Raw genomic sequence first — 23,970 nt, forward strand, 5'->3', positions numbered from 1 at the left:
ATTCCTATGCACACTGCACATATCTTATTTTGAAGTAAAAAAACAAAACGGGAACAAATACAATATTTGTATTTGCATGTGGCCCGCGGACTGTAGTTTGAGGACCCCTGCTCTTTATTGACCTTCCTATCTCAACTTGAAACCTCCAGTCAGTCCCTATCCCCCTAAATTTGTCTTCACTGATTTTTAGTGCTTATTGTTACTTGTTATTTTTGTTTTCGTTATCCATGCCCCTTCCCCACCAAAAGGGTCAGGGACCTTGTCAGCAGTCTATTATATTCGTGGTGTCTAGAACTGTGCCTGGAATGTGGTCATAATAATAGCTAAGTATCTAGCCTTTATATATAGTTATCAGGTACTGTTCTAAGCACTTTACCTCCATTAACTCATTGAATCCTCCAGCACCTCTACAATTACCCCATAGTACAGAAGAGGAATCTGAGACATGTAATGGTTTGGTAGTTTGCCCAAGTTTATATAGCTACTAAGAGATGTTATGGGGATTCATATCCACAGACTGGTTTGGCAGTCCATACTCTTTTTTTTAAGAGGGGTTGTTAGGGTTAGGGAATCCATACTCTTAATCCACTGCACTTGAATCCTCTTGTAGGTATTACATATTTAGTAAATATTTGTTGAATATGTAAATGAATTAATTTAGTTGAGACTGATTACTTCTGGAATTGTCATCTCTGATTTATTCAAGGTTTTGATGGAATACTTAAAATAAAAGGGAATTCGCTATTGAATAAAATGAGTGCATTATTATAATTCCTATATAATAAAAAGCTAATATGCAAATCGACCAAACAGCAGAACTACTGGTCACTATGACGTCCACTGACACCAGGGGGCAGACGCTCAACGCAGGAGCTGCCCCCTGATGTTCAGTGGGCTCCCACCAGGGGAGCACCACTCAGCCACAAGCCCGGGATCACAGCTGGTGAGCGCAGTGGCAGTGCTAAGGATGTCTGACTGCCAGCTTAAGCCATCAGTTAGATATCCCCCAAAGGCTCCTGGACTGCGAGAGGGCGCAGGCCGGGCTGAGGGGTCCCCCCCCCCTAGGGCACTAATTTCGTGCACCAGGCCTCTAGTATTACATAAAAATCGGTAACATTACAGAGTGCATATATATGCATCAGGCACTATTGTCAATGCTTTATATATTATGTCATTTATTCCTTTTAGCAGCCTTATAAGTATTAATATCCATATTGCAGAAATTAGGAAACAGGAGTACAGAGAGGTTAAGTAGCTTGCCTAAGGTGGCAATGCCAGGATTTAAACCCAAGGAGTTTGGCTCTAGCTTCCCTGTTCTTAACCACTAGGAATAATGACTGTTATTGAAATAACTTGATTTTTGCATATCTACTTTGTACCTATTTTGCATACAGATCACATTTGTATGTATAACAATATTTGTATCATATACCACTTATAATCACCTTTTGAGGTCAGTGGTATTTTTCCGATTTTTTTCCATTCATTAGACTTTTGAGGTCTTGTAAGCAACCTGATAACTCTGGATACAGGCAGTGATAGGTTTCAAAATGGAGATCTATTCTAAATTTGCACACACTTCCATTATACTACCAGCCTCATAAGATAAATAGTTCTGTTGTTGGCCATTAAAAAGTAGAAAAGTTTTCCATATGATAAACTGTTTTCATTATTGGCTTCTTACTCTTCATAGTTCTGTCATACCAAGTCACATAGAGTAGTTTAATTTCTCTTCATAAAAAACAAATATTGCCGAAACCGGTTTGGCTCAGTGGATAGAGCGTCGGCCTGTGGACTGAAAGGTCCCGGGTTCGATTCCGGTCAAAGGCATGTGCCTGGGTTGCAAGCACATCCCCGGTAGGAGATGTGCAGGAGGCAGCTGATCGATGTTTCTCTCTCATCGATGTTTCTAACTCTCTGTATCTCTCTCCCTTCCTCTCTGTAAAAAATCAATAAAATATATTTTAAAAAAAAGAAATTCTTCATTTAAAAAAAAAATATTTGAAGATACTGGCTAAGGGTCCTATTTAATTTTCTGTTCTCTTGGCTCATCTTATCTGCTTCCTTGAATTGTTCCTCGTAGATAGGAAAACATGGTTTCCAGGGTCTTTACTGTCCTGGATTAATTGTGTCAATTTATATGAATGACTTATCATTTCTATCTAATTACTAAGTAAAATATCAATATGAATATTATTAAGTATGGTATCTTTGTTAGAAGTGGGTTTTTTGACATGTTTGACTTTACTCAGTTCTCAAAGCTTATTGATCATGTAGTATTGTCAATAATTTATAACTTCAAAAATAAGGGATATTATCCTCAACTCTTAAATAGAATATTGTATTTCATTATAAAGCATGCTGTTGTCTGATTGGCATGAATCTACCTGCCTTTCAGCCTCTAAGTCTTGCTCAGATCCCTCAAAGGTTTCTAACACTGAACTTTTTATTTTAAAACTTACTTTGTAGAAACACTGTTTTGAAGATGCCAATTGGACCAACAAATGACATAATTGAAAATCAGCAAAAATAAATGTAATCACTTCCCTTGAAATCTTGAAAAATTGTATCAAAAAAGTGTTAGAAAACAAAAATTGGGAATTTAGTCTTTTAAATCAGTAGCAACAGTAAAACATGATCATTGAGAATAGAAGTCAAATATAACAAACAAAATTAAACCCTGAAAGCACTCTGATTTAATAATACTTATTATAAATCAAATACCATAGAAATATTGTTAGATTAGCTTATGTTGGCATATTTATTCTTTTCATCATGCTTCTTGAATTTTTCAAAGAGCTATCAGTTTCAGAATATTAGAATAACATTTCTTATTTAATTAATGGCTCAGGATACAGGTATAGCTGGGCTGCTATTAACAAAAAGAAATAGTTTTTAAAATTATAACTTGAAGTTATATAACTAGAGATACTTAATTCATTCAGAATTACAGGATAAAGTTCTGCAACCAAAATTTAATATTCATATGTAAAGGAATATTTAAGTAGAAAATATGCTAATGTAAATCAATAATTATTTTATGAAATTATAAAGAATACTTTTATATCCACAAATTATATATAACTATATTCTTTTAATTAAAATTGATTATGAGATCCCTTGTAAGAAGTTTGAGAGAGGCAAACTGACACTTAAGTAAAGAGGATGAGATTTAGAAAAATTTAACTTCAACATTCACATTCTGTTAATGTCTAGAGAGTTAATATTTTTGGCTCTGGGAGCCATGCTGCCTCGGTCACAACTGTTCAACTCTTCTGTTGGCATGAAAGAAGTCAGACGATGCAGAAGTGAAGGGGGTGACTATGTTTCAGTGCAAACTTTATTTATGGACACTGGAATTTGAATTTCATGTATTTTCCAAATATTTTTCAACTATTTAAAAATGAAAAACCATGCTTAGCTTTCAGGTTGTACAAAAGTAGATGGTGGACCAGCTTTGGACCAAAGCCATAGTTTGCCAGCCTCATTTAGAGGGATGCCGGTCCTCCCTACTTGTTTTAGTGTAGGAAAAGTTTTCCCACGTAGCTTGGTATTAGGAACACGGTTTTGACCAGGGGTCCTCAAACTTTTTAAACAGGGGGCCAGTTCACTGTCCCTCAGACCGTTGGAGGGCCGGACTATAGTTTAAAAAAAAAAACTATGAACAAATTCCTATGCACACTGCACGTATCTTATTTTGAAGTAAAAAAACAAAACGGGAACAAATACAATATTTGTATTTGCATGTGGCCCGCGGGCCGTAGTTTGAGGACCCCTGGTTTTGACAGTTTATCTTGGATCCCTGTGGACCCTTGGATCAGTGTGAAACCCCTGGCCTGCTCTTTCATTCCTCCCCAGAAAATAGGGGGATTTTTCCCTTTTCTTCACTTTCTCTCTCCACTCATCCCCAAATCTGAACCATTTGCAATTCCCCAAATATGGCATATTTTATAACTTCCTGCTTTTCATATATATTTTTTTCATGTATTATTACTTAGGGCCAAAATACCTCTTTCTCTCCCATGATTAATTTCTTACCTTAAAAGTTCAGATTAAATGCATGTTAAATGCATTGACAGGGTCCTCTTTTAAAATGCAAGTCGCACAAAAAATAAAAATAAAATGCAAATCAGGAGAGTTAATTTGAGTAATCATACATTCTAAATGCTTATTACTCAAATCAGTTAATACTTAAAATATAATGTCATTTTTGAAATGGACACTTTATTTGGAAGAAGGATTTTGAAGTAAACAGCTATTTGGAGGAACACCCAGATCTCTTACAGATGTTCCTGCGGAAGGCTGTATATATTCCGAAGGTAGCATATGGGTAAGTATATGGGTAGCATGGGAGTTCTAGCTTCCTGGGAGGTCAGGAAAGAGAGAAAATGAGTAGCACCCCAGTAAGTGTGTACAGGACAAAGAGAAGTGGAAAGGGACAATGAAATGTTAGAATTTGGCAAACCATAGTAAGTGGTATATCAAATACAGCTATCCCCCTGTCTCCTTTTCCTTCCACTCAAGATGACCAAGAGTTAGATTCTTTGCATACTATCTTTGAAAAGCTGTCAGCACACATATATATTAGACCATAATCATTCTATGTCATTTTCAAGGCTCCATGTTCATTGTGTTTTTAGTCTTTTTTTCCTCTGTGTGTATTTCCTTTTGGATAGTTTCTGTTTTGGTATTATCAAGTGTATTAATCTTTCCTTCTGCAATGTTTCATCTGCCATTAATCTAATTCACTGTGGGTGTTTGTTTCTTTTAAATCTTAGACATAGTTTTCAACTCTAGATTTTTTTATATTGGTCTTTTTTTCTGTTTCTCAGGTCACATTTTTCTCTTTTACATACCATTTTTCTTGCACATATGGAATATAGATATTTTGATGTTCTGTCGGCTAATTCTAACATTTACATTAGTTCTGAACCAGTTGCAATTGATTGATTTTTTTTTTCTATTATGAATTGCAATTTTCTGCTTCTTTGTATGCTGATAATTTTTTTGTTGTGCCTTTATTTTTTTAAATATGTTTTTATTGATGTTAGAGAGAGAAGAAGAGAGAGGGAGATAGAAACATCAGTGAGAGAATTATTGATCAGCTGCCTCCTGCACACCCCCCACTGGGGATCAAGACCACAACCCGGGCATGTGCCCTGACCTGGAATCGAACAAGTGACCTCCTGGTTCATGGGTTGACACTCAACCACTGAGCCACACCAGCCAGACTATGCCTGGTAATTTTTGATTGGATGCTAAACATTGTGACTATTACCTTGTAGGATGCTAGGTATTTTTAAATTTTTATAAATATTATTGAGCTGATTTTCATAGAAATAATTTGATCCTTTCAGTTCTTGTTTTTAAGTTTTGTTAGATATGACCAGAGCTCTGTTTGGTCTCTGGTTAATTTTTCTCCACTGTTGAGACAAGATTCTTTTTAGCACCCTAACTGATGCTCCTTAAATTTTCCACTCTCGTTGAGAACAGGCTCTATTCCTGGCACTGTGGAGCTCCTGGCACTATTCCCTCCAACTCTGTCATTTGTCCAGCCTCAGGTAGTTCCTCATGTACATGTGGTGATCATTACTTAACTGAGATCTTCAGAGTCCTCTGTGCAGCGTCCTCTTCTGCAGTACTCTACCCTGTCAACTCCAGCTGTCTTGGCTTCTCTAGACTCCTAGCTCGATCTCCTCAGCTCCTGGAGACCACCAGGCTCTGCCTGGCTTCCCTCTCTGTGTCACTTTCTCTTGGGAACTTTCCCCAGGCAGTCGCTGGGGCAGTTAGAAAGCTCACCTTGGTTGTTTCCTGTCTCAGGGATCACTGTCGATCTTTGTGTACTGTACAGTGCCTTGAGTGCTGCCATTTTGTGTATTTTTTTCTTTCTGAATTTTAGTTGTTTGAGATGGTCCTTGTTACTCCATCTTGATTGGAAGCAGAAGTGAGGCCACTTATTTTTAAATGAAAATTAAGTGGTATCTTGTTTAATAAATTCCTAAGTTATGAATAAAAAATCAGTTGAACAGTAATTTCAAGGAGTAGAATGCATAAGGTGCATAAATAATTAAAATACAAGGTGAAACATGGTAACTTACATGAATATGATATCAGTAAAGTACCATTAGAAGTTCATATGAGGAAAGAATTAATTTGGGAAGTTTGGCTATTATTGCAATTCTAGCAGATAAGGAAGGAGAAAATCCAAAGTACTATTTGTTCACTTAAACAGTGTGGAAGATAGAGGCACTTTGGACTGTGAAGACTTAAAAACATTAAGGAATGTGGATGCCACTGTTTAGAGCTGTGGTCGCCAACCTTTCGGACCTCACGGACCACCGTTTGGCGACCACTGGTTTAGAGCTTTCTTGACTTCAGTTAAAATGGTTGCCAGACTATCATTTCCTAGCAAAGCAACTGTGACCAAAAGTTCATCCAAGTACATGCATTACACTTTTCTCTCTTGAGGAACTAGGAGACATTTTTGAGAAACTGGGAATTATGTGTGTGTTTTGGTTTAATTTCACCTAGCCTATCTTAATAATGAAAGGGTAACATGCTAATTAGCCCAGATGTCATTCTGGATGTCCTTCCTGATGAAGCTGGGGCCGGAGGGAAGCCAGCCCGGGTCCCAGGTGCCTGCGGGCGGTAGGAGGGAAGCAGCCCAGGTCCCAGGTGCCAGAGGAAGCTGGTGCTGGCAGCCGGGGAAAGGAAGGCCTACTAGGAGGGAAGCAGCCCAGGTCCCAGGGGCCAGAGGAAGCTGGTGCTGGCAGCCGGGGGAAAGGAAGGCCTACTCTTGCACAAATTTTCATGCATCGGGCCTCTAGGGTTTTATATAAAGCCGTTAGTAAGAAGAATGTGGTTCCCCTTTATTTGTATTGATATGACTGTTTATATGAAAAAGAACATGAAGAACTTCTAAGGTTATCACTCAGCTGTTAGGTCTTATATTGTGGACTGGATATATACTCTTGCCCTTTTTTTTCTTCACAATATTGATAATGATTATCTCTACCACTTTTTTTTAAGCCAAAAGCAAAGGATTTTGTATATAGAATCGCAGTTAGTTCTTACAGGTAACCCATTAGGTAACTATCCTCCTCGTTTTCCAGATAAAAAAATAAGGCATCGAGAGGTTAAGTGACCTGTCCATCATCACACTGCTAATTGGGTGTGAACCCACGTTTATCGTATTCCCAAGTTTATGCTATTTACCTCTTTTTGGAGGGTGATAACAATTGCATTAAGTATAATATGAAGAATACAGGCCATAATTTATTTTATTTATATTTAGAAATCCAAGTATTGGCTGTTTAGAGTAGCTCTTAGCCTCTTTTGGCAGGGGAACAGATAAACAACGTAATGGCACTTTGTTGATTGACTCTTTCCTTTACAGAAGAAAATACTCACTTTCACGTGGTAGTATACATAGTGTTTCCTCTCCCACTGTATGCTGCTCCTTCGGTCAGGCCTTGTTATCACAGGCTCATTTACCGGTATTCTCAGCTGGGGTGGTCTTTATTTTACAAGTCGGGATACAGATCTAGAGAGAAAGTAAAGTTGTCCAAGGTCACATAGCAAGGTAATGGCAGAACTGGAGCTAGAACGCACTTTTCCATAATCTCTGTCGGTGTTATTTCTACCCTCAGATCCTCCTCCTAGGAAGTTCAGGCTTTTAACAAAAGCTGTTTAATTTAGAGAGGCTAAAATATCAAGTCCATATGCTGCTCTTTCCTGAAAGGGAAAATGTTCAAATGAATAAAAATCATGTATCTTGGGCATTCTTTGTTAGAAGATTGTTCTTGAATGAAGCTAGTCTAGTTGATGTGATAATGATAATAACGAAGTTCTAGCTATAAAAGATTTTAAATGGGAAGAAGAAATAGATAAGCCTTTTGATTTTTTTTTTTTTAAGTATGCTTGAAGATTTTTTGGGTCTTTGTTTTTGAGAATTTGACTTGGCATGGAAAGATAGGAAGTATGGAGTGAAATCTGGGTATGTTTCGTTACTAAGCAACCATTAGAGTATAGAAATATAGACAGCTTCTTTTGGTGCTTTAAGACCTGATTTTAGACCTCCATTCTTAGTCTTTCTGAGACAGGTTTTCCTGTTCTATAATGACAGCTGCTCTATGATAGCTTCTTGATGACTTCTCTCAGCAAAGGGCTCTGACTTTTTTTCTAGGTTTATTTGTCCCTATGTGATAGAGAATTACATACTGCAGTCACTAGTTTATATCTCATTGCTGTTCCTGACTGAAGGGTCAGAGTCCGTGGCAGGCCTTATTGGTCCGTGTGTTAGAGATCAGTGGGGTAACGGGAAATGTTTTCCTCCCTTTGGGCTGTGTTCTGATCTCGATACAGTTGCATTCATGAAGAAGGAGAGATGTGTGAAGAGTTAGGCATTCTGATTGGTAAATACTTGATTTTTGTTTTGTTTTATTTTCTGAGAGTGGTTAGACCCTTGAAAATTGTTTGTATTTGTCAGGACTTAGAATAATGTGTTTACTTTTTTCTTTATTTTTTTAAACCTCACCTGAGGGGCAAGGATATTTTTTTCCACTAGAGAGAGTGGAGGGTAGGGAGGAGGGGAGAAGAGAGGGAGGGGAGGGAAAGGGAGAGAAGGAGAGAGAGAGAGAGAGAGAGAGAGAGAGAGAGAGAAAGAAGAGAAGAGAAGAGAAGAGAAGAGAAGAGAAGAGAAGAGAAGAGAAGAGAAGAGAAGAGAAGAGAAGAGAAGAGAAGAGAAGAGAAGAGAAGAGAAGAGAAGAGAAGAGAAGAGAAGAGAAGAGAAGAGAAGAGAAGAGAAGAGAAGAGAAGAGAAGAGAAGAGAAGAGAAGAGAAGAGAAGAGAAGAGAAGAGAAGAGAAGAGAAGAGAAGAGAAGAGAAGAGAAGAGAAGAGAAGAGAAGAGAAGAGAAGAGAAGAGAGAAAAGAGAGAAAACAGTGATGTGAGAGAGACACATCAATTAGTTGCCTCCTGCTCATACCCTGACGGGCTGGGAATTGAACCTGCAACCGACTAAGTGCCCTTGACCAGGAATCAAGTCTGTGGGCCGACGCTCTAAGCACTGAGCAGACAGCCAGGGCAAGACTTAGAATAATGTTTAACACACAGTGTTGGATGTACTTGTAGATGGCGCACTTGGACTATGATTTGCCTTACACATTTAGTTCTGATACTTGCCTGGTTTGCTTTGCTTCCTGTAATCAAATGTATCTAATTTATTAAAGTGTTAAGTACAAAGGCTGTCTCAACTCCTTGGCATTGCCACAGCCTTTCCAACCCTTTCCCAGTGGAAGTAGCCAGGATACTGCCCCCTTCCTTTTTCTCTAGCAGTAAAAAAGGAAGAACAAAAACCTTGGATTGTTTGACTTGAAAGAAGTTGATCACAATGTTTGGGGAAACCTAATTCTTTCTGTAGTAGATATTGGCACCCTTTCCTTTAGGCTGATATTTAGGGGATATGGGAGGAGGTCATTCCACACTTCCCTAGCAACTTACATCAAAACGAAGTTTGCCAGTTGCCTTCTTTATTCTTATCTCATACTTAGTTCCCCCCAGTTAAACCTTTAATTCCAGGGAAAGGCCTAATCAGAAAACATTTACTTCTCCTATAGTAAAGGAACCCACACCAGCTAACCAAGTGCTTATACCTGGGTCACTGGTGCATGAGGATCATTAGTCAGATGAGAGGAACTTTCAGTCAACATGAAAAAAACCCAGAAGAAACAAAAAGAAAACCTGACCCTATGGGAAACATGTAATCCAGGCCACAGAGGAGAATTTAAAGCATTCCAATTAATAGAGTTAGAATCAAGAAGATAATACATTCATAAAACCAGTACTGGATGTAATGAAAGGGAATAATTTGAGAATGTACAAATAAGGTTAGAGCTTAAGAATATGATTGTCAAAAGAAAACATGCCATAGAAGGATAGAAAATCAAGTTGAAGAAAAAACAAACAAAAAAAAGAAAATCAAGTTGAAGATATCTTGTAGAGCTTTATTTATTTACTAGAGGCCCGGTGCACGGAGGGCGGGGGGAGGGGGTGTTCCCTCAGCCTGGCCTGCACCCTCTCCAATCTGAGATCCCTCTCACAATCCAGAACCACTGACTCCTAAGCGCTCACCTGCCTGCCTGCCTGATGCCCCTAACTGCTCTCCCCTCCTGGCCTGATCCCCCTAACTGCCTATCTGCTCTCCCCTCCTGGCCTGATTTCCCTAACTGCCTATCTGCTCTCCCTTCCTCTCCCTGCCTTCAGACCCCAGTGCAGGAGTGCTGAGAGCTCTCTGCTGCAGCCCCGCCCCTGTCCTGACACCCCCCCCTCAGGGCAGGCCTGCGAGCACCTGGGGGGGGCGTTGCCCCCAGTGGTGCAAGTCCCCGCCCCCGTCCCCGCCCACCAGCTCCTGTGCTCACGCAGCCTGTTGAATGGTCATGACTGGGACACCATTAGGACCAATTAGCATATTACCTCTTTATATATCTAGTTTTTTTAAAATGTAGAGCAAGACACAGATGATCTCCTTAACCCACATTCCCTAGAAACAGCCTGAGACAAAACTCACCTACTGCTACTTTATGAGGTAGCACAATCTCAGGAAAGCAGGGCTGAGGAAAGGGGCGTGAAAACAAGGAAGAAACACTGGCCAAAGCTTTGTAGCAGGTGTTGCTGATTGCGTGTTTTCAGTAGAAGTCCAGCGAGGTTGTATAGAGTTATTGCTCCTCTGACCAGTTCATCCAAAAGGGAGTATGGGGGAGGAATTTTCTGTACTGGTTTCCTCTCATCTCCTGCTCGGTCAGTTTCTCATATAAACAGTTAACACTCTTGCCCTCTTCAGTGGCCTGCCTCAGGGAAGGTCCTACCTGCTGTGTACACAGATCTGCAGTGACCCACCATTGAAGCGTGGAAAGGTGAGAGGAGGCAGTAACCCTTAGTGGCAGCCAACCTCTGCCTTCTAAGAAACTATTAAAAGAGCATCACTCCCAAGAGGGCTGACCATGGGAAGGGTAGGAGACCTCTGCTTTTTATCATAAACTCTTTTTTACCCATTTGATTTGCTATCATTTACATGTATTAGATTTGATAAAAATAAGAATTAAATTATAAAGGGAAAATTAGTTACCAAAAACACCCTAGAAATAAATATCAAAGTACTTTTCGCGTGCATTTGGAAAAAATGAACTTCACATATTGAAAAATAAAATCTAATTAGTAGTTTAAATCAGGATAATCTTTTGTAAGAAAATGGGAAGTGGGACTTCTAGAATTGATTCTTTCTCCTTTACCACCCATCCTTGCCTTATACTCCTTTATCATACAGTTTCCTAGGACTGAAATCTAGGGGTAGTCTACCCCCCATGCCCATTGCCAGGCTCTGCTGATTCTACCTTTGGATCATCTCTGTTATCCCCTAATCTAGTTCACCCTGCCTCTGCTGTAGTCCATAGTCTTATATAAGTTCCATTAGAGAGTGCAGTATCCTAACAGGTCTCTCTCTTCCCTTCCTCATGTCACTTATGTTTTCCTGTGCTGAGTTTTGGTCTCTTTTTGTATTAACTTTGGTTATAATGTTCACAAAATAACAAAAGTCTGTAGTTATTTATATACTTTACTGGGTTGTACATATTTCCTTTTTTCCTTTAACAAAATGTATTGAGTGCTTTTAAGACAGTCACTGGGGATACAACGATGAATTAAACCTGGACAATAGCCATCGCTCAAAGAGTCCGTGTTCTACAGAGGCAACAGATGGGTAAATAAATAATCGTGATAGAATAGAAGTGCTATAATAAAATTAGGTATTAGGTTCAGGAGTGGTTTTATATTTTCCTATTTGGGTGAATCAGAGAAACCTCAGGAAGCAGTAGATGATCAAACTAAATATTAAAGAGTATGCTCAAGTTGGCTAGATGGGTAGAAAGGGGAAAGGCTTTCTAAGCAGAAAGAATAGCAGATGCAAAGAAACCGGAAGGTGAAACCACACAAGGTGTCTTGCAGGATTTGATACACATAAGACTACCACCTGTCATCTCTCAGTTGGGTTGTTAGGATCGCCTCCTAACTGATCTACCTGCCTTTGCTGAGTATCCATTAAACCCTAAATCTGACCACTGCGCTTCTCTGCTCAAAACTCTCATTGGAGAGTAACAGCCCAAATCCCTGCAGTGGCTTAAGCTTTACAAGATTTATACCCAACATGGCCCCTAAGCCAATGGCGTCTTTCTCCATTCTCTGCCACTCTGTTCTTTTGCTTATTCCAGTTCAGTCACATGGGCCTTCTTGTTTCTAGTTCCTACAATAAGCTGAGCATGTTTTCACCTCTGAGCCTTCCAGTTTGTGTTCCCTTTGTCAGGAGTGCTCTTACCCCAGTGAGACACATGGCTTGCTCCCGGAATTTCTTTAGGTCTCTGCTCAAATGTTAACCTGCCCTGACCACCCTGTTTCAAATAGTGGACCTCCATGCCTCCAACCCTGTACTCACGTATCCTCTAACTTGTTTTATTCTTCACCAGAGCATACCATCTGTTTCATGTTTTTCTTTGCCTGTTTGTTATTTGTCTCTCCCTACTAGAGTGCAAACTCTAGGACAAAAACTTTGTCTTTTAATCACCATTGTTTCTGCAGCACCTAGAACAAAGTGTCTAGTACATGATAGATATTCAATAAATATTTGATGGCAAGAATTGAAGCTGAATAGATGAAGTAAACTAGGAACAGGACTTCTACACAGAGGTGTTTTTGGACTTGAGACTGTACGCATTGAGGAGCCTACAATTTTTAAAAAGGGAATTAATTAACTATCTGATTTAGATTTTATTCTAGAAATAACATTCTAGCAGCTGCCAATTTCAAATTAGGAAATTGATTACATTGAGGTTAAGTAAGAAGAAAGGAGAACTATTCAAAGAAATATTCTTTTGGATGAGAGTTAATAAGAGACTCTCATTTTTTTTCACTTTTCACAGTGCAGAACATGAACACTTGTGTGGCCTTTCAGTTAATATTCGTATTTAATAGAACTGTAATAATTCATTTTCTGTGGTAAATATTTATGAATTATTATATTGTGGTAAGCTTCCTGCAGAGTTCCTAAAACTGCTGAGAGAAAGGTTTCTATTTCTTTTTTCTACAGACTTTCTAATTTAGAAGCAGATATTCAACTACCTGGTTAATTCAATTTAGCAAGCATTTTCCAAAGATCAACTGTTATGTGCGTATCATTTGGTGAGGAAGTGTGTGATTCAGACCTGATCCACTTATGAGCTTTACTTATGAAATTAACCATCATGTAACTGTGGTTCAGACAAAATGCAGTTATGTGCTGGGATGAGTATAGGGAAAATATTTTGTCTGTTACTATATGTGTATCATCTGAATCATCCATTTTAAAGAAGTGGACTATAATAGGACATCAAGTGTAAAATCTATGAAGAATAATTAAATATTTTATGATGCAGGAGGCACTACAAAATCTTGCTAATGTTTTATTCTGAAACTGAGTTATGGCTATGTTCAAGGATATTCCAGTTTAACGTTTAGTATATAGAAAATGCAAACTTAATTGTTTGCAAAAAGACAAAATAAAGAATAAATTAATTTAAACTGTAGTGAAAAGTTTAGTGGAGAAAAAGAATAATCACTTGTGTGTTGTATAAACCAACAATTACATTTAATAGCATAGGCAACCAATCATTGATTGTGTGTAGGGCCTTCCATTTCCTAGGAAGCAGGTAGCTGACTCAGAGTCTCTCCCGTCTCTTATTGCGGGTGGAATGCATGATTTGTGGATGTTTGAGGTTCTCAATGCTGTTTTCAGGAGATAGGGAAGAAAGAGCTTTTAAGAGGTTGGAAACATTAAACTATGACAGGGTTGGTCATTTTTAACCTAATAGACTATATTGGTTTGAATGACTTTGTTCTGAAATATTTATTTATCTGTTTAAATATTCATTGCTTTGAGATGGCAAAACTCAGCCTCAGGGTAGAGGAAGAGCTGGCTTTTCTCTGAGTAATTTGAAAGAGGTAGGGTGTGTGTGTGTGTGTAAGACATGATGTGCTGGCAAGTTTGCAGTATTGTTGGCCAAGCCTAGACCTGTCCTTAGACTTGCATGTACCAGATTCAGTAATTATTTTTATTCTAAGTGTATTGCATTTCCTGATTTATTTTTTATTTATGGTCTGTTTGCAAAAGCTCAGGATTGCACTTAGTTCCTTCCTGCTCTCCATCTCCCCTTCATATGGCTGCACACTCCTACTTTGAGTCCTAGTTTTTCAGTTCTCCCCACGCTAAAAGAAGGACCCATTCATTGTTAGGCTTGCATTTCATCTGTGGGTTGCATATAAGAAGGCAGCCCTCTACTTTCAGGTAATTTACATTTATCGCCACTATTATCTTCCTCTCATAGCCTATTCCTTCCCAAATCTCTGACCTTCTAGAAGTGTAGATGCCTCAGGTCATTTTTTTGGAGGCAACTGACATCACCAAACCACCTATACCTGTAGTACCAGGACCCTATTTCAACTCACTGAATCATAATATGTGGGGGAATGACCTTGATTTAAAAATAAAATATATATATTTTTAGACACAAAAAAAGTCTGGGAATCTCTGCACTCAAGAAACCAGGTGAAAAATGAGTTTGTGGGTGGGGGGGCTAAGTGTAGTGAAGCGGGTCCAAATGGATGGGGTTAGTGACCTTACTGTTCAGACTGCAGCAGGAATCGATGTGTCCCTGGACTCTTTTCTTGGAATCAGACAATACTTTCCCTTCAAGTTAGTATTTCAGTTGGTGGTTGGATTTTTATTAGTATGATCATTATCATATGATCATCAAAATCTATTTTTGAGAGCTTCCTTGAGATCCCAGAGATCAACTAAGTTACAGACAACCAAATGAAAAATGAACTGTTGGAGTTCAACCTGAACATAAAAATTGGAGAGGTTTTTCCTCCCAATTTCTAATTTACCTTCAGATTGTCCAACATCTTTTGGTCTAGGTATAATTTATATTCATTGTGAGAGAGAAAATATGTTTATCTTTCTAACTTCATTTTGCCATTATTAAATTTAAAAATGCAGGTTAATTGAGACTCTAAAATGCATTTTTCTTCATGTCTAGTAAATGGGCATTGTTTTATCTTTGTACATGTTTATTCATCCATTTTATTTCCTGGGTTTTCTTTTTTCTACATAGTTTTTTAAAAATTTTAAATTGATTCTAGATGATCTTAAATCCAGTTTAATGTTCTTTCTGTGATAACAGTTATACTGCTCTTCTTTCCCTTTGATTAGAGATATCTGGGCAGAAATCACTGCTTTTAGTTCAGGAGCTGAGAAAAATAAGAAGCCTTTCCTTAGTCACTGTCAACCTAGAGCAGTGGTCGGCAAACTCATTAGTCAGCAGAGCCAAATATCAACAGTACAACGATTGAAATTTCTTTTGAGAGCCAAATTTTTTAAACTTAAACTATATAGGTAGGTACATTGTTATTAACTTAATTAGGTTACTCCTAAGGCTTAGGAAGAGCCACACTCAAGGGGCCAAAGAGCTGCATGTGGCTCGTGAGCCGCAGTTTGCCGACCACTGACCTAGAGCATTCTGTAAACTTTTATACAGAGACAGGTAGAGTTTGAAATCTGAGCCTATCTAAGCAAATCCCAGGGGATAAAAATGACATCATTTGTAAAATGCTTAAAGGCAAAAATATTTCCTTTCTATTACAGTCCTAGAGGATTAATTTACTTTTATCTACAGCCTTACGAAAATGATTAGTGACATTGGCAGGGGTAGTAAACTGGTGAGAAGGTGCTTTACCTACATAACAAAGGGATTCTTTTTATGTTGGTGAGAATAAAATTAATATTGATCTGTTTCTGTTGGTGACAGAATGGTGACTCATTCCGATCATAAGTGTAATATGGGAATTGGGAAACTTTTCTCTTAGGATTTGCAGCCTGTTCATTGGAAGCAGCACAAGAGCTGACTAGATATATAAGTGGGATACAGGATTATCAAACTAAAAATATTAGAATGAAGTTGAAAAATAAATGGGAAGATATAAACAAATGAAAATACCATTCTCTCTCCAAGATTATATAGACTTTAATATAGAAAAATGAAGACAGTTTCATTTTGGGCCATTCTTTCTATGTTCTCCTATAGCACTTTACACTTAGCTTTATTTGTATCACAAATAATATTGATGTTTATGTGCCGTTCTCACCTTTTAAACTTGGTCCTCTGAAAGTAAAGTGTTCTTTTTGCCCTTGTGTCTTCCCTTTCCTCCCACAACTAGCATGTTGTAGATGCTTAAATGTCATGTTTATTCATCCATTTTATTTCCTGGGTTTTCTTTTTTCTACATAGTTTTTAAAAATTTTAAATTGATTCTAGATGATCTTAAATCCAGTTTAATGTTCTTTCTGTGATAACAGTTATACTGCTCTTCTTTCCCTTTGATTAGAGATAGAAATGGATGAATAAACATGTACATTTAAGCATCTACAACATGCTAGTAAATAATTGATATAAGTAATACTCAGAATAATTAAATAGAAACAGAGGCTATGCTTAAGGAACAGTAACAAAGCAGACTCATTTACCCCAAGCAGTATATAGAGCAAAATATCATAAAGGATAGGGAGAAGTTTCAAGTAAGTCTAGTTCACTGGAAAAAATGTTTAACTCAACTCGCAGAAATAAGAAGGTAATAAATTGACTTAGATGTAGAGAGTTTGTGATGTTAGTGGGACACTGAGGGTGGACGGATCCAGTCTGAGTTGGAAATGTGCACCTGGAAGAATTGGAAGCAAGGGAAGAAATCTAATTAATTAGGATGGCTGGTGCCATATTAATGAGTTTCACTTGCTCTCATTTAATCCTCGCCACAACCCTCTGAAGTAAATCCATTTTGCAGATGAAGAAACAGGCTGGGAAGGTTAAGTAAATAGTTTATCCATATCTGGTAAGGGGCATAGTTAGGACTTAAACTCGGGCCTGTCTTTCAGGTTCATGCTCTTTCTTCTTTTTACTTTAGTTCCCATAAAAGCTTGGGAGAAAGGACATAGTTAGACCTAAAAGCTACTTGAAAGCCACCTATAATAGTTGAAGTTCTGAGATTGCTATGGGTGAGGGAATAGGCTGATAAAGGGGCTGAGACTTGGTCCTGGGGTTATACATTTTCCCTGTTAGATGGTAACTAATGTACTGTGATAGTATATTTGAATTTAGAATTAAAACATTTGACATGTGTCACATTGTACACAAAAGACCATATATGATAATGTGTCACCTCTGTTAGTTACTACATGTGATTTATAGGAAAAAGACATTTTGTGGCTGCCTTTGTGTTATGACAGCAGAGTCGAGGTGTTGCGTCAAATAAATACTATGGCCTGCAGGCCTAAAATATTACTATCTGGCCCTTTACAGAAAAAGTGCTCACCCACCCCCGCCCCCCACCTCTGCTTTCTACCATACTTCCTTTCTAGGACTGGCTACAGGGAGAAGGGATTATTTGAGTCGATCCTTTATGGCCAGCTAAGTTTTTCAATATACATGAATATTCTCCATAGCGGATGCAGCTTGGGGAAGGACATTGATCCCCACAGTAACAGTCTGGCTGTTTGGGAAAGCACCCTATGTGGGCAATATTGAATAGTCTCCATTCATTGCAACACAGAATTAGAGTTAGGAGTTGTGGATGATATGACTGGGGGGAAATTGGTTAAAGACCCCACTCACTGGAGATGCCACTTGGAGTAGTGACTAAGAACACTGGCTTTGAGTCTGCTCATGTCAGCTACTAGCTGAGTGGTTTTTTATAAGATACTTAACCTTTTAAAATGTTGGTTTCCTTCTCTGTAAAAGGAGAATAATGGGAATACTTACTTTATAGGGTCTGAGAATTGAATTAATTTATATTTTTATCCTATATAATAAAAACCTAATATGCTAATTGTCTGGTCATCCGTTCAACCAATCAAAGCGTAATATGCTAATGATATGCTAAGGCCGCTCAACCGCTCGCTATGACATGCACTGACCACCAGGGGGCAGATGCTCCGACAAGAGTTAGCTTGCTGCTGGGGTCTGGCCAATTGGGACTGAGGGAGATGGGTCAGACATGCCTTGGAGCCCTCCTGCCGTCCCTCCTTGGCTGGCCAACCTCCCACATCCCTCCCTGGCCCCAATTGTGCACCGGTGGGGTCCCTTGGCCTGGCCTGCACCCTCTCGCAATCTGGGACCCCTCGGGGGATGTCGGAGAGCTGGTTTCGGCCCGATTCCACCAGGCCAAGGGACCCCCCTGGTGCACGAATTTGTGCACTGGGCCTCTAGTGTGTGTGTGTGTGTGTGTGTGTGTGTGTGTGTATTTATCAGAGGCCCAGCGCATGAAATCATGTATGAGTAGCTCGCTGCCGCTTGCTGCTGCTCATCGCTCACTGCCCCGCCCGCCGCTCATGGGCAGGGGGAGGGGGAGGGACCGAGAGGTGGTCAATGCACCTCATGGCAACTGTTCGCGCGGTCATTCCAGTCATTGTGCTTATGGTCCCTGGCCTTTTATTATATAGGGTATACATACATACATACATACATACATACATTGCTTAGTCGCAGTGGTTCTCAACCTGTGGGTCGCAACCCCTTTGGCGGTCGAACGGCTTTCACAGGGGTCGACATGAGGAACTGTATTTAAAGGGCCAGAAGGTTGAGAACCACTGGCTTAGTGTATTGCTAGTTACATTAATAAGCATTCATTACATGTAAGCTGCTAATATTACCAGGTGAGGGAGGGTCTAGAGGAGTTTGAATGTATTTAGTAGGAAATAGTGAACCTTTGTGTCACCAATTCAGTACTCATACCTACTGCTCTGAATCGAAGTTTTGCATATTTGTAATAACCTCCCTAATGTGACCGTTCACTCCTGAGAGGCATATTTCTACCTTTTGTTATGATGTCTCAGTGTCTATGACAGTTGTGGACCCACAGTAGGTATTTAGTTAATAATTCATTTTCTCAGGTGAGAGACACCTAAGCTGCTTTAGCCTGTAGTATTAATAACAAAAACATTTTCACACAAATACAAAGGTAAATTCTTGCCTAGAAATAATCATGTGAACTGTTATCTCCTAGTTTGCTGGTGGCTATAGTACTTCTCTTCTGTACTTATAACTCCGGAATATGACCTGGAAATTTGATAGACATCAGAAACCATTTAACATTTTTAATAATAATAATAATACATACATAACTGGGAAATTTTTCAGAAATTGCAGAGTGTATGAGATAACATATGAAATCACTCCTCTCCCAATTTCATTCCCTTAGTGTTTAAGTATAACGATTGTTTTTGTTTAATAAAAATAAAAAACATTCCTATAAGTAACAAAATAATCTATCAAGAATTGCTTCTTGATCTCCCTTTTCTGCCTTTCATCTCTTTGAAACACACAGTACTGAGGCTACAAGTGGATCCTACAGAATGTTTTTACCTTTCTTTCCTCATCTCCCACTGCTAATTGATGTGTTTATTTAGTTGGCTGAGCCAGCTTCGTGGAGACTACCCCTGTGGGAGTGTGAAGACTGTGTACTAGTGTGCTAGAGGATCGTTCCCAACAGGGCTGGGGTGGGGAGCGGAGCCCAGGCAGAGCATTCCCAGTTCCCTTTGCCATGTTATTCATAACTGGAAAGAGTGTCTTTTAGCCTTTACCGGTCACTTAGTGGACCCTCTCTGTGCCCTGTAAGATCATATTTATGCCTGCAGTTGGAGTATGGATCTGTGGAGACTTTTGGTACTCTTAATCTCTTTCATTCACCAGTCCACCGGAATTTGAATGTTCACTTTCATATCTGTCTTCAGGCCAGTAAATCCTGCAAGGGCTTCTGAAGCATAGTGCTTCATGTAGGTAGGTGAGTAGGTGGGTGGGTGAGTGGGTAGGTAGGTCAATAGAGATATAACATTGAGTTGATTGAAGGAGAGGAAGAGAGTTGTTTTACTTTCCTCTTAGGATGCCCAGAACGACTATGGAGAAATCATCTACAATAGCCCAACATTAAGATAATGAAAATAATTTATACAGTGATGGGTGACAAAGGTAGACTTTCCCCTGAAAAATTATGGGTAAAAATGTAAAGTTTTCATAGCATAATTTTTAAGAACTAAACAAAGGGAAGATTTTTATGTAAAGCAAACTTTCGTACCATGTAGAAATTATTCTTGGAAACTGGAGACTGCTGGATTTTGATGCTGTGTAACTTTAAAATGAAAGACCGTTATGAATCTTTATCTCTAGGGAATGTCACTCTCATTTTCTTAAGAATAGCACAATAATTCAATGCTTCAGCATATTGGCTTCCTCTTATTGATTCCATTTTTCTTTTCTCTTTTATATTAAAAATACTTTATAGGCCTTGTTACAAAAGTAACATATGCTTATTATTGGGAGTACAAGAGAACTTGGGGATTTGGGATAGATATGTTTGCTGTTTTGATTGTGGTGATGACTTCATGTGTGTACATATGAGATTTGTACATATATGTCAAATGGGCCATATTGTACACTATAAATAGATGTAGTTTATTGTATGCCAATTACTCCTCAATAAAACTTTTTAATTTAATGACTAAAAATTGGACTTATTTTGTTGTTAATATGTATTTTCATTTGTTAGAGATTGAGCATGTTTATTGGATCAGCCATTTGTATTGCATCTTCTGTGAATAATTCAGTTTGCCTCTTTTTCTGTTGTATTTCTTTTCAATTTGTGTAACTTACTCTTGCATTAGTAATGATAAAACCCATTGTGTCTTTCTTACCTGTTGAAAATATTTCCCCCTGGTTGGCTTACTTTGATTTTGAGGTCCATTTCTCCCCCTTTCTTTTTCCCTCCCTATGACTCCCCCTCTCTTTTTTCCCTTCTGGTTTTTAGGTTTCCTGTCTCACTTAAGATTTTTCCAGACTCCAGTTATACTCCCAAGTTTTTTATTTTTATAGTTGTAGTTGTTATATTAGATTTTATTCCTTCTGGAATTTTTTTGGTGTGGGCTATAAGCTAAGGGGTTAATTTTATTTTCTTTCTTTCATGGACAGTGGAAAGGTACATGTCATCTTTGAGATCTTCACCTTAATTGTCATACCAGAAACCCTTTTACAAATACCATAGATAAATACCTCCCCCCCAACACACACACACACACACACACACACACACACACACACACACACACACACTGAATTGAAATACCACCTTTATCTTCTATTAAGTTTCCAGATAAGCTCCACCCTTTTTTAGGGTTGTCATTGTTCCATTAATCCCTTTGTATATTCTTACTGTTTAATCACAGTAGTTTCACAGCAAGTGTTAATACAGGATAGAGCATGCCCCTCTTCATAGTTTGTCCTTTTCCAAAGTTACCTAGTGGTTTTTCATATACAAATTGGAAAGGTATTTAGTCCTAGGTCCTTCCCCAGACACATTTGCTTCTAATTGGAAATGACATTTTATTTTTGGAAGGATTAACATTATTATATTAAGTATCTTGTTCATTTATAATAGCCTTTGTACATTTTTTCTCTTTTATTTTATGCAGAATAACTGATTGTGGTATTGATTGTTGATTCTTCCTTTAAAAATAGTGTGAGATCTTTCTGTAACTCTGGATGCATTTTGTGTGCGATAGTGTGAGTTTTAATGGCCATCAAGTTAATGTTAAAAGCCTGACATGAGGTTTAGAAAATGCTGCTGAAGGTTCGTTTCCTGCAGCTCTCAGTGGGTAGAGAATCCCTTCTTGAATTGAGGGGGAAGAAGGATAATTGGGACGAGAGAGAAAGGAAACATTACTTCCTTGTTTGAAGGAAGTGATGCTCATGATTAGGAGGAAACCCAGTGACGTAAACCCAGATTTTCTTTGATCCCCAATGATTTGATGTCTAAAATGTGGGGTGGGGAGGTGAGTGTTGATCAAAGTGCTAACATTTTGAAGCCATCTCTGCCTATAACTTCCAGAAGAACAGTGGTTGAAGACTGCAGATTTGTGCAGTAAAATTACGGCTTTACTTTTCATGGAATAAAATGGGAGGTCAGGGGGTAAATTGTTGAGGAGGGAGGGTTTTGCCAAATCTATTACAATAGATTTAAATTGGGATTTTGTATGTGAACTTAAAGAACAGAAATAAGAGAAGGACTGTGGAACTAAAATGGCTTATAATAATTTCTATAATTAATGCACGTTCTTTATGATATTTCAAATATTACACTAGATCCTAAGCAAGCATGTGGGAATGGGTATTGTGTGGAGAGTCCTGCTGTGTTGTTAACCTGAACTCTATGCTCTTAAAATCGGAAAGTCTCTGTTGTGTGGTTTTTAGAATTTAATTTATAATGTCATTCTACCTATTGTTATGAATTGTAATTTAATGAATTTGATTTGTTTCCCCCTAAGAATTACTAAAGGAATAGAATGCCCTAAAGAAAATACTAATGACACAAACTAATTTCAACTCTTATAACTTATTTTGAGTGAGAAATTTCCTGGCATTTTTTTAAACTTGTAGGAAAATTTTTGACTCTGGTAACTAGTTAACTTGAATATGGTCATGGACCTGTCTAGTAACCACAAATTGACTGAAGTTTGTTATGTGTTTGTGTGAGCATACATCTATATATGTGTGTGTGTGTGTGTGTGTGTGTATGTAATATTTCCCCCAATTGTAAGGCAGTGTTATATTTTACCTGAGCAGTGAAGGAGTATTCAGATAATTTTGTATACTCACATTAAAAATAATTACGGAATGAGAATTCGAAGTCACTTTTTCTCATTTTTTTTCTCACTGTTTCTTATAGGGTAACCAGGAGCCAACAACAACTCCTGATGCAATGGTTCAGCCTTTTACTACCATCCCGTTTCCACCTCCTCCACAGAACGGAATTCCCACAGAATATGGAGTGCCACACACTCAGGACTACGCCGGCCAGACCAGTGAACATAACCTGACACTCTACGGAAGTACACAAGCCCACGGAGAGCAGAGTAGCAACTCACCCAGCACACAAAACGGATCTCTTACGGTACGTGAGTTATGAGGTGGACAGTGGAAAGGTACATGTCATCTTTGAGATCTTCACCTTAATTGTCATACCAGAAACCCTTTTGGATTAATTTAGCATTTACATTACACTACATAGCATTTATGTTGCTTCAGTTCTATTCCAAGTATTGTAATTAGAAGATAAGGATTTAGCATTCAAACTCACAGCCCCAGCCCAGGAGCTTACAGTGTGGAGGTGGATCAGTTTAACAAGGTAAGTGCAGTGGTGAGACTAAGCGTAGGGGGATGCTGCTCTTTTACATTTCACCAGTAGCTTTCATTCTGCAAAATTCTCATGGTCCCTTCTCTGTTCTCAAACACAGTTGCTCAGCAGCATTCTGCACATTGCCTCCTCCCTCCTCCTTGAAATGCTTAGTCTGTTGGCTTTTGTGACCCCACTCTTTTCCTCCTAAGCTGTGGGAGTTCTTTCTTAGTCTCTTTTGCTGGTTCTTTTTTCCCTGTTCAGTCAGCTTTTACTAGTAAATGTTGCAGTACTTTAGGCCTGGGTCCTAGGATCCCTTTTTCTCCTATTTACATCCTTTCTATATATAATTGTATTACTAAATTTATCTGGTTTCTCAAGCAAAACCTGTGAGTCATTCTTTTTTTTTTCTCCTTCATCTCTACATCTCATCCACCAGCAAGTATTGGCAACCATACTTTAAAATATTTTCTTACTTCAACCTCTTCTCGTTATTTTAAGAATACAGCTGGATAGTGTTCAGGACTAAGAGCTGAGCTCTTCTGCCAGATTTCTTGGGTTTGAGTCCTAATGTGGCCCTCACTTAGCAGTATGACCTTGGGCCCGTTATTTAATCTTTCTGCCTTGGCTTGCTCACCTGTAAAGTGAAGACAGTAGTACCTACCTCAAGTGGCTG

General features: G+C 38.6%; 1 protein-coding gene across 24 annotated transcripts in view; it reads left to right on the forward strand.

Moving 5' to 3' along the window:
* RBFOX2 (RNA binding protein, fox-1 homolog (C. elegans) 2) overlaps positions 1 to 23,970 on the forward strand; it is a 197,094-nt gene that overhangs the window by 117,006 nt on the left and 56,118 nt on the right. For all 24 annotated transcript variants that reach the window (XR_001359995.1, XM_014530819.1, XM_014530820.1 and 21 more), the window contains one exon: positions 22,848 to 23,072. Coding sequence is in view for 23 of the 24 variants with exons in the window: in XM_014530819.1 (XP_014386305.1) it covers positions 22,848 to 23,072 (225 nt within the window). In the remaining variant the exon portion in view is untranslated. The remainder of the gene's footprint in view (positions 1 to 22,847; positions 23,073 to 23,970) is intronic.

This window comes from Myotis brandtii, unplaced genomic scaffold (assembly GCF_000412655.1).
Source record: "Myotis brandtii unplaced genomic scaffold, ASM41265v1 scaffold78, whole genome shotgun sequence".
NCBI classification, from domain to species: domain Eukaryota; kingdom Metazoa; phylum Chordata; class Mammalia; order Chiroptera; family Vespertilionidae; genus Myotis; species Myotis brandtii.